Source organism: Xylocopa sonorina, chromosome 12 (genome assembly GCF_050948175.1).
Source record: "Xylocopa sonorina isolate GNS202 chromosome 12, iyXylSono1_principal, whole genome shotgun sequence".
Lineage (NCBI taxonomy): Eukaryota > Metazoa > Arthropoda > Insecta > Hymenoptera > Apidae > Xylocopa > Xylocopa sonorina.
In genome coordinates this window covers 3,771,220-3,786,080 of record NC_135204.1, presented here as the reverse complement: position 1 = coordinate 3,786,080, position 14,861 = coordinate 3,771,220, and the positions used below count along the sequence as shown (strand labels likewise).

The 14,861-nt window shown below is 38.3% G+C and overlaps 1 protein-coding gene across 1 annotated transcript in view; it reads right to left on the bottom strand.

Annotated features, from left to right (window-relative positions):
- Tup (LIM1_Isl and LIM2_Isl domain-containing protein tup) overlaps nt 1-2,598 on the bottom strand; it is a 72,428-nt gene extending 69,830 nt beyond the window's left edge. Inside the window, exon 1 of the mRNA XM_076905413.1 lies at nt 2,316-2,598. Coding sequence (XP_076761528.1) covers nt 2,316-2,454 — 139 coding nt within the window. The 5' untranslated portion in view covers nt 2,455-2,598. The remainder of the gene's footprint in view (nt 1-2,315) is intronic.
- Nucleotides 2,599-14,861: the final 12,263 nt, after the last annotated feature.

Here is a 14,861-nt window from a genome sequence, read left to right as displayed (position 1 = left end):
TTATGGAGGATATTAAGTATAGTGGAATTTAATTTTGATACGTTCTATTTATTTAAATTTATATTTAGAATGCCAGTGTAGAAATTTCGAACGTTGTTGCTAAGATTTTGATTGATAGACTTATTTTATGTAAATGGTCGTAGATTTTCCAAATATTTTATGGTTTTTCTTGTATTATATTATTGTTTATATCCTCTTTAAATGCTCAGTTTGATCCATTTAGTCATTGAAAGTAGAATATTTTATGACAGTTGTATTTCATTTAATTTTTATCCTTCTCACAATTTTGTGTATTTGATTTTGTTCGCATATCTTCAAAAAAATTTGTCTTATTTGTTTCTACATCGAACTTTTATAGAGTATAAAATTTAGCGAGCACTTTAATTGTTTTTTTTACGCCTCATATATTCTTTTACCATTCATTCTTTCTCTTCGACAAACCCTGCAAGTTTCATCGACCAATATTTTTCGAATTCGATAATTTTCAAGACAAAACGCGTTTTAAAATTTTCTTTCGCACGAATTATTTTTATTTCTTATCAGTACGTTAATTACCAGTGTTAAATGTAGTAGATACTTATAAAATATCGTGTTTAAAGTGAATGTATTAGCAATGTTTTTGAGGAACGATCACTTCCTCGAATCAATTCATATTTTCAAAGAACGAGTGACATGTTGGGAACTAAGGAAATTTGTTTGGCAATCCGCGTTACGAATTGACGAAAATTTTAACAAGAAAATTGAAATATCGGAAATGGATGTAAAATTTTCGCATGAAAAATTTATTTCTGATAACTCGTAGCAAAATATTGTTTTCTATCGATCTTGTCAAGGAGCCTGTCATATAAATTATTTACAATTCTACTTGTGTATCATATATTGCTATGTGTTACACATTAATTCTAAAATATGAGATGTAAAATTTCAATGATAATCGTTGAATGTTTTGTATTTTATATTTCAGATTGACTGTGAAATTTTCGTAGTGTAATTTCAATGAACCTTGTATATAGACTAGTTTATTCACTGACCACAATGATACTAAAGTGATTGGCAATATTCTTTGTTAGAAATTGAAAGCAGACTTATTAAGTGCAGAAAATAGTGGAACATTTTTCAGAAATTAAAAGTGGGTTAGAATTCCAGGCAATTGTTATAAATAGGTGACTACACTTATTACAATGTTTCACAGAAGATAATTATTATTAATTCTATTCTCAAATTTTTCAATATTCCAAGCTTTCTTGTATTTTCATTAATTGTGTTACGTGTGCATTAAATATAGAATTCCCTATTACATTAAAAACAGATTAAGTAGAGATGAATCAGATAAAATAAGTTACAGTTCAAATTATTATTTTTGAATTAATTTCAAATTTTTCACGTCGAAATCGAAGCGAATGTAATTATCAGACGTGTGATAGCTACTTATTTCTCATTTTCGTTTAGATTGGAAGTAATCGAGGTACACCGTTTAATATTAATACGTTCCATCGATCGCGTGAAAAATTTAAAGGACAAGAATGATTGATTCCAATTTCTATCGCACACTTGTCTTTCCTTAAAATTTCATGTCAGAACATAACTCAATTCTTGAGACTGTACTCTTAAATCCTAGAAACGCTTAACTCCTCTTTCTAATAAATAATAAACTACACTACTAATTTTGAACTGTTACAGTATTATTATTAATTTCTACACAGTCATTCAATTTTTCGATTCTCCGCGATTAAACACAATTTTTTACACATTTTATCATATAAACTCTGTGCAATATTTCTGCTAATTAAGTCTGACCGTATCTTTTCATAACACGTAGAACTTTAAATAACTTCTGTCCAATTTCTGGACGAAGAAAAACTATAGATTAATCAATCTAATAAAAAGTTAACAAATTTCATAGACAAACGTACATTACCAACTACAAAATTAATAATAATAAAACATAAACTTCCAAATTCTTGCAATTCTTCAATCTCACTCCCAGAACACTCTCTATTTATAAAAAAAAAACCCAATTTCAATTTCCAAATTATCAGATTACACATAGATAATAAAATATTAATACGAGTCATCCATTGACATCTACCACACAAATTCACTAATATAAAAAAAGAACCGAACTCTTCAAGAAGACGAAGAAAATCGAATCCCTACGATATCGCTCTAAATCCATAACTATGAATGTAGATTTAAATCAGAAAATGCGAAAACACGCGAAACGAGACGAAACTCTCGCGAGATGACCAATGCGAAAATCCGCACGAACCGGACGATCGTAGGAAAATAGGTGGGTATATTTCTAATATACGTACTCTGGGAAGTGAGGTCACCGGGCTCGTCCTGTATGTTAACGGGTGAGATTTTCACTGACCTTGGAGGGCCCTGAAGGCTGAGGGGCCCGGGCCCTCCGGCAGCGGCCATCCTCTGCATCGCTGCGCCCCCGATTTCCATCGCTCTTCCTGCCCTGCGCACCTCTCTCGACGATTTTCGAGCAATCTTGAGGCCTTCGTGCCAAGTACGACCGACGGCCGTACTTACTTGATTTTTTTCCAAACAGAATTCGTCCCAAGTAACGACCCCGGCGGCGCTCGAATCTACCACGCTTCGCCTTCGACGGCTCTGCTTCCCCTTTTACGAGCGACGTTCAAGGGCACGAGTCGACCAGATCGGACGGATACACCACTATTTATACGTCCTCGATCGCCGACGCTTTCTGTCTGTCACGCGAATCTCGTACCAACGCGTGTAAACACCGTTCACGAGTCCTGGACTTAGCGTGTGCGGGGTTAATCAGTTCCGAACGAAACTTCGTCACTTCTCGCGAATGGTCACTGTACTTCCGTTGGAGAACAGCGGAGAAATTCACTTCTGGTTTCCTCTCGACAACCGAGTCGTGTCCTCTGTTCGACGAGCACTCGTGTAGCTTTAACCTCGATGGATCGCAGCCGACTACCGAGTGCACCTTCGATACCACTGGAGACGGTGCTCGGTTCGCCGTCGTACACTAGGTTCGTCGCAGCAGCGATTCTGTCCCAGCCGCGTTGTCCATCACGATCGTGCACACACGCGTCGTTCACACACTCGGATCCGCGTGGAATCCGCGTCGAATCCGCGCGACGAGGATCTCTCAAGGCGAGGTTCCGCGTTTCCAGGGACAGTTCACCGGAACCCACGCCATTTTGCTGGCATCCGGACAAACGACGACCTCTGCAACCTTCTCCCTCGCTGATCTCTCGCGAGCGAATCGAAAACCGTCTGCCACCGTCACGAGCTACGATTTTTCGCGATGTCCTGATGCATCTCACGGATCCGCCACTGGGAATTTCGATGCTGAATCGCGCGAGTTGTCCTCGCTCGCGTGGATGTCTCGAAACGTACGTCGATCTACGATCGAACGCGCGCGATGGTTTCGAATCCTCGCGCAACTTTAAAGAACGGTCCCGCAGCGGTTGGCGATTGATCCAGGACGCGGCTGGGGGACACACCTGCCACGCTCGCAACCTCAGACGCCTTCGTCTGCTCAATGGAAACTCATCCCAGGAACCGAACGAACTGTATCCTCAGGGGTATTCGACTCGATCCCAGTGTGTCTTCGATCCTGCGAGGGACTCGACGCGGGTGGACAGGTCGTCCTCGAAATTTCGAACCTCCAGACGCCCAGCATCTATCAACGACCTGGCCCGTCGAACCTGTGCACCTACGTGTACGCGTGTGCGCGCGCGTGTGTGTGTGTGTCCGTGTCCGTGTATACGTGTACGCGCAATTATTTCCTTATCACTCGCGGCCGGCAGCGACGGCGTCGATTGTGGCGACAACTAAAAAAAAGAGAAGAAGGTAATACGTATACGCACGAGGGCGAAGGGGGTGGAAAGGCGCGAGGGAGAGAGGGCTCGTGGAACGGATACAGAGAGAAAGAGAGAGAGAGAGAGAAAAAAAGAGAGAGAGAAAGACAGAAGGAAAGAGAGAAAAAAGAGAGAAAGAGAGGACACGTTACACGACACACAACACCAACGAAACTGACGGCGCGGGGCCCTGGGAGGCACTGACTGCCGGTTAGGCTCCTATAGAACCCAACCTAACCACCCGATGCCCCCACCTTCGAGGCCGACCTTTTCGACCCCACTCCGAGGTCGGGTACCACCACTCGCACCGCTCGAGCACGTCCTATCCGCAGCCGAGAATTCCACGCCGACGTCGAGCCATTCGCTCTCCCGATGGAGTCGACTCCGTCGCTTCCACGCCTCCTGGGGGCAGCTGCGGGACACTTGGCCGGCTCGAGCCGCCAACAAAATGGCCGACGGACCTAATCGATTCGTACCTACCCTCTCCTCTCCTTTTATTTCGCCTCTCCCTCTCCCTACGGGCTCTCCTACGTCAACCGCCGCCACCGACGACGACGTCGTCGCAGCCGCCTCGCGCGCGCTGCCCTCACCGACGACCGCCTCGCGATCGCGTTCCTCCGCTTCGATGCCCGCCACAGCCGCTGAAAGACGCTACGCGATCCGCTTCCGCCCCTCCGTGCCCTTCGTGCGCGATTTTTTTCTTACCAGCCTCGCCGCTTCGCATCGACGATCCAGACAACCTGTTGTCCCCGCCGCGGACTCCTCGCTCGTGTCTTCATCGATTCGACTTCTGTTTCGTCCGTCCGCCTCTCTCGCGCCTCTCCTCCTCCCGTTCTTATTCCTACGCGGTTTCGTCCTCGCGCCGTCTGCCCCTCGACGGAGCTCGATCTCGATGACTGACGACGGCGCAACGGCCTTTTTTCACTTTACAACCGACTTTTTCGCCAACGATCCGAGGATACCTCGACGTTTTATTGATTCGACGCGAGTAAGGGGTCCCGCGACCACAGGATCCTTTGGATTGCTTCGCTTCGAGTCGACTAGCTCGCTCGAGCGGTCTTTTAACTGACTTGACTTCGAATGTAGTGCGTTGGGACGCGTGGCTTTTTTTTATTGTGTTTCGTGGACAATTCTTGTTGGTGTCTCTTGGATGTTGCTCTATGGGAGATTCATTTATTCGAGTTGAACTCGTGGAATATTTATAGTCGATGTGTTTATGTTGGAAGATTGTAGGTCCTTGATTGGAAGAGTTGTAGAGGCTCCTCTGGCACGTGTTGTTGGAATCATTGAGCATTTCGGTGATCGAATGGCTTTGTTTTGAAATTTTCGAGTACGCTTGGGAAACGTTGCGAATGAATTAGTGTGAAGGCAAGAGTTTAGCTGTTTTCTTCTGTTTCGCTGTTTAAAACCTTGTTAATCGATTGCTTTCATCGCAATAACTTTATTATCGTTATTCTTGTTCAAAAATGTGCAATTATTAAATTTGTACGCATTTAAAACACAGAACGTCAGCCATATTCCTCATCCGGGTACTAAATATTGTTATTCCTTTTTTATATTTTTATTGAAAGTCTCAGCGACGAACATCGCTCATAAATATTTAAATTTTTCTTCTAAATTTTGAATTCTGCATAAATCGACTGTGCGATTCGTCTTAACAGCGGGCAATCGTTTACGAGATCGAGTTGTTAAAGGGGATGCGTCGATAATAACGTTAGTTATTTTATAGCCACGTAGATTGAAATCCATTCTCTTCCATTTCCAAGTATATCGTCGTTCGAGTGCTCTGCGAGTTGGATTATGGCTCGAATTTTCGAAATCCATCGAACAGAATTGTCTTCCAATTACTTTGCTTCAAAATTCACTTCGAACTACCTAAATTCTGCATCACAATATTTCAATTATTTTTAATTTTTTAATTTAAAATTGTTGTACATGTTATAAATATGATCAGAACTACTTCTGCGTTGTATTTATCCAATTAATATCTGTCGCGAATAAAATATTCAATTATAAACTGCGACTGAATTATAAAGAGGGATTTTTAATCAGAAACATCGATAAGAAGATTTAAATTATATCTCTAACAAATGAATATCGATTTCTCGAGCGGAGTGTGAAGAGAGATATCAATAATTTTTTTTTTGAATCATTAATTGCCAATAACAGAAACGATATTATCGCAGTCTCTATCAAAATACGATAATTTGATATTGTACGATTAATCGGATTATTTTATAATATCATTGTACGTTTGAAATATATATTGTCCCACGTTAATTAAAGTCTATAATTGCAATTTTTATGGTGCGAACGCACACTTCAAATGTATGATTCGTTATAATTTTGCTAATTATTTTACGAGACACAGACGAACGAACAATAAACGAATGCAGAGATTCAAAATAGAAAAAAATAATCAACTAAAGCTATGTAAAATGTTTTTTCGCGCGAAAGTAATCACGATTACCCTAACAGACACGCATAATGCATCCTTCGAATCGAAGTAAATAAGCGCTTGGCGGGTGGAATAAAAGATCGCGAGTCGACGAGAGAACCGATCGAAACTCGCGACTCGTTTTTTAATCCACAGATCGATAACAGCTGGAGAAGAAATTGGAAAATTCGAGCGCAGACATCGACTCATTAAAGATTGAGGCTGATCGAGCAGCGAAGCTAGACGATCTAACGAGCGCCTTCGACGGCTCGTCGGAAAACGTGGAAAATGGGATTCGAGTACATCGATAATACGTGTCAAGAGCGAAGGAGAGTATCGTTGAACGAGAATTGGGCGTTTAATTATTTAATCGATCGAAAACGAGTAGTTTATTATTCGTCAACAAATATTTATATATTTATATGTCTGTGCGATTGTACTTTGTATACTTTTCTAATTATTAACGAAGAGGACAAAGAAAATAAGAATAGAACGTTAAGTTTATTCGATCTTCGTTTTACGTTTTTTTTTTTTTTAAGATTGGAAATATTTGTGATGCAAGTGCAATTGTGGTAGAACTTATGTTCAAAGTATCTTTGTCATAGTATATTTTTTTATATATTAGTTATATAATATATTTCTATATTTAATACAGAATATATTTATAGTATAAATATATAATAATAATTTATATTCTTATTTATTTCTGTAATAATATATTTCTATATTTTAAATTGTGAATAAATTTATTTTTGTTTTCTTGAATACACAGATGTTATCTACTAATTGAAAGTATTCTAAGTAGTATCGAAATGTGTGGTTGCTTATAATTCGCTAGTTTTTTAAATTCTGTTAAATTTTCTTTTTTAGCATTCTTATTTAATCCAGCTTTTCGTTAATTTTTTAAATAAATAAAGTTCATGCGATGAAAATTTTCCTCGGTTACATTAATATGGAATAATATACATCTACATATACGCATCTATTTTAAAATTATTATAGTAAAACGTACAACTTGAAATTATTATGTTTTATTAGATTTTAATTACTATGCTCTATTATATTTTAATAGAAGCTACGTCAATGTTATTTCAATTTTTTACAGCCAACGATTTTAGAAAAATGATTAAAAGCTCCTTTTTCCAGAATTTTTCTCGCTATCTACAGGAATTTTAATCAAAAATTATAATAAAGGGCCATTATAATTGCGCTGCTGTTAATGAATTACCAATCGCTCGTACTCGATCCTGGATCACGCGCTTTGATGCCAAAATGTAATACAGCATAATTAGCAATTAACAGGATAATGAATGTACTCTTTATTATTATTACCGCGGTTTCTCCGTCGTGATTGATGTAACAATTACTAATGTAGTGAATAAATTTTTACTTCGAATTCACAAGCAAATGAGAAAAGCTAAGAAAATCTTCAATAATTATTTGATAAAAATTAATCGATTTTTCTATTAAAGTTTCTGCCTTCGTTTAACATTAGCATTTGTAACATTTTTTAATGAAAATGCTCTGCTTTTATCCAATTTATGCAGTTATTCGAAACAGTGTCGCAAATGGTCCTCAAAGTCGAGCTTTCATTGCGTTTTAGTCATTTAACAAAAAATATTTCGATATATCAATGTACAGTGTATAATTTCAGTTATTTATTTCCATCGAATTTATTTAATACTCGATCCATCACGCCCCTAATTCACTCAATCTAGAATGAAAAGTATCCAAAGCACGATCGTCCATCTTGCACAACACTTTCACCGCATTCGAGCAGCGGTTTCCAATTTTTTTTTTCTACGAAACGAGAAAAAAATTTCAACACTAATCAGCGTTACATCTATAAATAATGAATCCATTTGCTCAATTAAACCTCTCACCGTGCAACGAGGCACGTGCATGCCAACACGCGGACGGCAATCGTGAAATTGTACGGGCACGCTAATGCGGCTTTCGAGCCATTCACCGTCCGCCATGGATTTCCGCGGTGTTCAACCAGAAATACCTCGGCAAATACGGCTCGAAGGAGCGTTTACGCAAAAGAGAGCAGCCTCGAGGTGGCCAAGCGTGATTCGCCCTCCGAAAAAGGCCAATATCTTTCGTGGTCCACCGCGTGCATTATGGCGGCTAATCCGCGTTGCTCCAGCACGGTCAACCGTGAGCGGATCCCCTGCGTACAGACTGCCCGTTGTCAGCAACCGCTCGTTTCCCTTTTTTTTCTTCTGCTTTCGCTCTGCTCGTTACCTACGCGCGCGAGAACGCCCAACTTGCGACGTCGCGTGACCACAGTCGAGGACATTTTGTAGTCGTCGACTTGGCGAACGCTAGATCATGCTGGATCGTGCAATTTTTCTGCGTCGATCGTCTTTCATCTTTCATTTTTTTTTGACAAGCGTAGATTAATCGTGGATGCTTGTATTATTTTTCCTTTCTTTTTCGTCCAGTTTAGTTTATGGAAATACTTAAATGCTGTAAGGTAGAAAGAAGTGTGCTTTAAGTAATTTGTTTAAATAATTTCGTTTCTTTAATCGCTCTTTGGAAATTTGTTTCATTTTATTAAAATTTCCTAGTGACTTTCGTTATGTGATAATATTTTAATGGACGATATTTGAAACTGTTTTTGTTGAAACGAAGCTTTTAATGGAGAGTTGTTGATGATTGGTACTGATCTTCATTTTATTTTGGGTTCTGAAAATATTTGTTTAATTTCTCGTATTTAGAAGTGATCAAACATGTTGTGCAAACGTTACTATTTTTACGTGCAGCGTTCTATTATTTATTTCAGGAATATTTCGTTGGAATATTGTATGTATATTAAGTAAAAATAATTAAAAAGCTGGAAGTTAACGATAATAAATTGGAAATCCGTTAGAGTGTTCTAGTAAAAGAGAGAAAAAAGAAAAAGGAGAAAATTGTAAGTTTTAAAACAAATTTTTACTTAGTTTAAGAAAATATAATATTAAGAAGAATATATTTAATTTTTAATATATAAAATTTGTCAAATAGTTGAAAGAAATATGCTTCGAGTAATTTATTCGTCACTTAATCACATTTTAAAAATTTAATTTAACTCTATTAACTAATTTTTCATCAACAAGCAAATCCTTTGCATCGATAAACACAAATTTGTTTGCATTTCTTTTTCACTGAAGAATTGAAATGGCACAGTTCCGATCAGCGATGGACTGATCTTCCTTTCAATCCCTCTCGTTCTGAAAAAGAAATCTCACTTGTATGCAAAAGAAAAAAACGGAGGATAGGATCGCGAGTGACAAATATAAAGAAAACATGCTCCCGCGATCGTGGATCATTCGTGAACACAAAACACGTTCCAACCGCGTGCAAAATGCTAATCCTGGCCAATGTCACGCTGCAAACCCGAGGATCGTCACGCTTCTCCCGCGAAATTTCGTTTGAAAAGAAGTCCGACGACATATCGTCGTATAAAGGGCCGATTTAATTCCTCGATCGAAATTCGAGCTACAATTCGGATTAAAAAGTTACGAAGCTCATTTCGAACATCCGTTTTCCACGGAAATATCTTTTATTGCTGTCTTTTCGAATTTTAAAATTAATATAAAAATGTCTGAAATGTTATTTTGGTAATTTAATTAAAATTAATATTTCGATTCCGTATATTGATCTGAATACCTATTTCTGTTCTTGATGAATGTGATTTTACAATGAATTGTTTCTGTAATAATGACTGATCAATTTCACTGGCGTCATTTTAAAAATTGCTAAAGTTTTGAGAAATTCTATTAGTCTCATTAATAATATTGTTTCCATAATTTTTGAATTTTTGTAGAGCAAGTAATTTTTCAAGACTCGTTTGTGTAGAAACCAATACTCTGTACATAATAGATCGATTCTACAATAAGAGACATCATCCTTCAAATACATTTTAGGATCCTATTCTCCATCTTCAAAAATATTTTCATACGCGAGTCTAAATCTATATAAATATTAATGAAAATGCTAGCAAATAACATTATTTATACATTTCGTTATTTTGCATAAAAATAGTCTAGAACATTGTTGATCAGATTAAAGGAAAAATCTAAAACACTTTTAAAACAATTTCATCTTACAATCAAGAAGCAAAGTTTGCTGTTGACATCGACACCTTTACTGCTATCGCCAGTGCGATCTTTTCTCCATCAAACGCAATAAACCAATATACGAACAGTCCTTCGCTTTCACCTAAAACTTCCGCAGAACCTTGAACCCTTCACCCCCTGCGCACCTTTAAACGCAGGAACCCTTTTTGGGCACCGTTCCTGCCAGTTGCTCAACTCGACACCCCGGACTTGCCAATAATTAATACCCATCTCATAAACTACTTATCCATACCCCTCCCATCGCTCGTCCCGCGCTCGCCCCCTCCTGCAGCCACCCTCGCCTCGACGAAACTCGTGGCAACTCATTCAGCTCCACTCCGTATATTTATAAGTGCGCGTATTCGCCTCACCCATATATAATGCTCCTTTGTGAAGTGTTAGCGACGCCGGCGAAGAAGGAAGAGGACGAAGAGGAGGCCTCTTAAGCGGCTCAGCGCGTACGAGCGTGTACGCGCGAGAAACCGACAAAGCTATCAGCGCCGAATGCATCCCTGGCAGATGCTCCCTTTGCTCTCTGCGCTCCTCCCTCCCTCTCTCTCTCTCTCTCTCTCGTTCTCTTCACCATCCACCCCGTCGATCTCTCTTTCAGGCTGGTTCGAGTGTCGAAGCCATGTGAACCCTGCGCAATAATTCACCAGTCCCCCGTTACGTATAGACTCTCCGAAACGTTCCAGCCGGAGGAGCAGACGTTTCGACGGCCCCCGTTCGATAGAGTGATTCTCGCAGAGCTGAAAAATCCGAGCAGCGAGCTGCACGCCACTCTTCACGCGGCACGCTGCGGTTCCCAGACGAACTCTCGTGCCTGCGAGACGGACAACCGATGCGATCGACATTCCTATTGGCTTTTCTCGTTTATGCAACGATAGTCGAGGAAATATGTACAGAGAGAGCAGTTGTCTCATATCGAGTGTTGCAATGTTGAATTAATTCGTAGGATCTGGGTTTTCGATCCATAGGATCAGGTACAGGACCAGATTTTGCGAAATGCCTTTACTCACACTTTGGGAAAATTCAAGTGTTTCGCAAAAGGGTTTATACTAGGGGCGATATACTAAGTTCTATAGTTCTATTCTAAGAAGAATTGATAGGAATCTTGGCAAACATGGAGACAAAAAATTAAGTTAAAGTAAAGTTAAGGGAAGAAAGGTATTTACTGTGAGGGGAGCTGTTGAAGTTAATTGTTGGAAATGGGTTTTTTATAAATGACTAATAGCGATTTATTTTTCTGTAATGTTCTTTATTTTCATACATTGGAAGAGAGCTTTGCCTTGCACTCTCTCTCTCTCTCTCAAGAGAACTAAACTAAAGATAAAATATATAGAGTCGATGATATAAAGCATCGGTTATTAATCATGTGTGTGCGTAAGGCTCTATCGCTTTTTATATGAACAAACTTTAGGAATATATATCTGTAAAGAAATGACATCTCTTTTCACTTGAGGACAAGAGATTAACTTTTGTATTTGGTTTCCAACGAAAACCAATATTAATTATGCTTTGTTCGAGAATTGTATCATCTGCCGTCCAATTTTAAGCTTCAAAGTCCTGAAAAGGAGTTGGAAAATTGAAAGTGGATCGCAAAGGAAGTCGACATTGGGACATTGGGACACTCGCGATTAAAGTGTTCTAATTTCTTCGAGAGAAAATTAGATGTTTGATGGATTGAGAGAAAAGTGTTGTAAATCGAAAACGGGGTAGGTATATTGATAAAAGTGATATCATTGGAAATAAATAGTTTAAACATGTAACGAGCTATATAATGTTCTTTAAAATAAATCTAAGAAATCTTTGTAGGTTGAAAGTCTCTTGTTCTGTAAGAAGTGTACGAATAATGGTTATTTTGAGTGGTTACATAGTACTAGTGCTCAGTCTACAATTATACTTATATCTACGTGCGTAGTTCGTAGCTTGATATCGTTTTCGAGAGGACAATTCCTCAAAAACGGTTTTTTTCCAACAAAATTTTCTCAAAAACCGTAGAACCATAATCCTATTTACCCTTCATTACATCTATCTTGTTCTCGATACAGAGGGTACTGAGGACTGACTCTACTTGTAAATTTCAAACAACTGGAATCTATAATACATTCTACAAAATCTAACACAGATTTCAGAAATTTCAGTATGGATTTTACGAAAGGGATGACTAGAAATACCATTATCTTACTCAAAGTGAAATTTCTAAAATGACTCTACTCACACTTTGGAAAAATTCAAGTGTTTCGCAGAAAAATCTACGGTACGATATACTAAATTCTATAGTTCTATTCTAAGAAAAATTGATAAGAATCTTGATAAAAATGCAGACAAAAAATTAAGTTATATATCATTAATTGAATAAAATTCGTGACACGACCAAAACGAACAAGTACCAATAAACCTGCGATGGATCGGCACTAGTCCCTAGGCGAACCTTACCTGACACAAAACGCGAACTAGTTGTCACGTCTTATGTCGAAACAATCGAAACGCTCTCCTCAGTGTTGAATGCGGCTATCATCGAGATCTCAGCGAGGCTTAGCATTAGGACGCATTACTCGTGGACGAAGACGAACCGTCTTACAGCAGGCTCGAAGGCCCTAGCGCATCAGGATAGGAGCTAGACGACGCGACAACGCCACGAACACGTCCACTGTGCTAGACTTATATCCTGGTCGAGCGTACCAATCGACCAGGGCTACGAAATTTCAATGAACACCGTAAACCACATCAGTTTGATTGAGTTTCGACTGTCTCGCTGCGTGACGATGGAAGACAAAATCTCGAATGAATAGAGAAAAAAAACTGCGTGAAGCGACTTCACACAGCAAAAAATTAGAATGCTCAAGAGTGTATATAATGCATGTTCATCAGTACTGACTAAAGACAAACCGACTTAAGCGAGAAGAATTATGTTCTATTTCGATAAATGAGCGATAAGGGATTGTAGAAGTGAATGTATCTCACTTCGGATAAGAGAATGGATTCCTTTACAATTTTATTATGAACATGAATAAGGGAATGGAGAATTACATGTATGTAAAATATATGAAAGAATCTATAATTAAAATCCTTCAGCAATACAGCGGCGATCCAACGGCGATCCAACGACGATCCAGCGGCGAGAACCTAAACTTAACTTGACTTATACTATAACTTAACTAATAATACAATTTACAATCTATCTGAAAGTTTCAAAGTCCTGAAAAGGACTTGGAAAATTTCGACTGAATTGCAAACGACTTAAATCTACGCGCGTAGTCCATAGCTTAATGTCGTTTTCGAGAGACCGATCTCTCGAAAACGTTACCAAGGACCCAGGTCCACCCTGTAAAAGTGACTACGCATTTTTACATACAAAAAAACTATTGCATACTACTTAAAAATGAGACGTACCCACATATTGCTCGATGATCCATCTCTGAATCCACGCTGAGTACGTTTGCAGTTCAATGGAGGTATCCTTCGACCGAGAGAGTAATTTGCAAAGTCCAGAGAGCAGACAACGCGCAATCATAAACAATTCCTCATAGTAAATTAATTTAGAAAATTTAATTTCAGTGTTAAAATTAATTAAAGTCTTTAAAGATCTCAGAAAAAGCTGTATAAATTATTTAATATTGATAAATGTTAATAGTTCTACGATTCAAATATTGTATTCGTTTATTTAGCGAGCTGCCTTAATTAGTAGGTAGTAATTAGAGTTAACAAAGCTGGTGAGATTTCAATTTGTTGACAGAGTACTGACTACGCGTTACTATTCAGTCTTTGAGTACGTTTCGATGGGTGCTCATTCCCATCACTGGTACAGAGTAACTAGACATTTGTCACAATGGTTAATTAATTATTTATTCCTTTCAAATGCAATAATTAATTATTTTTTATAAAATATCCCACCACTCGTACATGCTCGTATACATATATTCTTCAATAAAATATAATCACATATCAGTTATTACTAATTTTAGGCTAGTTTTCAAGCCTTACAATGTTAAACGTTGAATTGGAATTTTTTTTATATTGATCTTTACGTTTCATTCTCTACATAAACTGATAAACGCAATCTTATATTACTGTACAGTGTACCAAAAATATATTTTTATACAAATCGAGAAGGTAGAATATAAACTTCCTATTCTTTCGATTGTCGATGGCTTTTTCAAAATCTGCTTCAACTTCTTTATTATAGTAAAAGTTTACTTTGTCATAGTAGAAGTTCCTTTATTATAGTAGAAGATGTTGAGATATTTTATGGCGAATAAGATGACAAGCATTTATTCATTACGAACAATAAAATCCACAACGTAGTTTCTTGCTGAAACTTATCTGGCCAATCACAACGCGACGATTCAGTTAACATGCATTCCCGTACAATTTGATTACAACGATGGATAGGATACATAGAACAATCTTCGTACAGTAATTATACAAATCTCATTCCAATAATGACAGTAATTTGGTAATATGAAACAAACG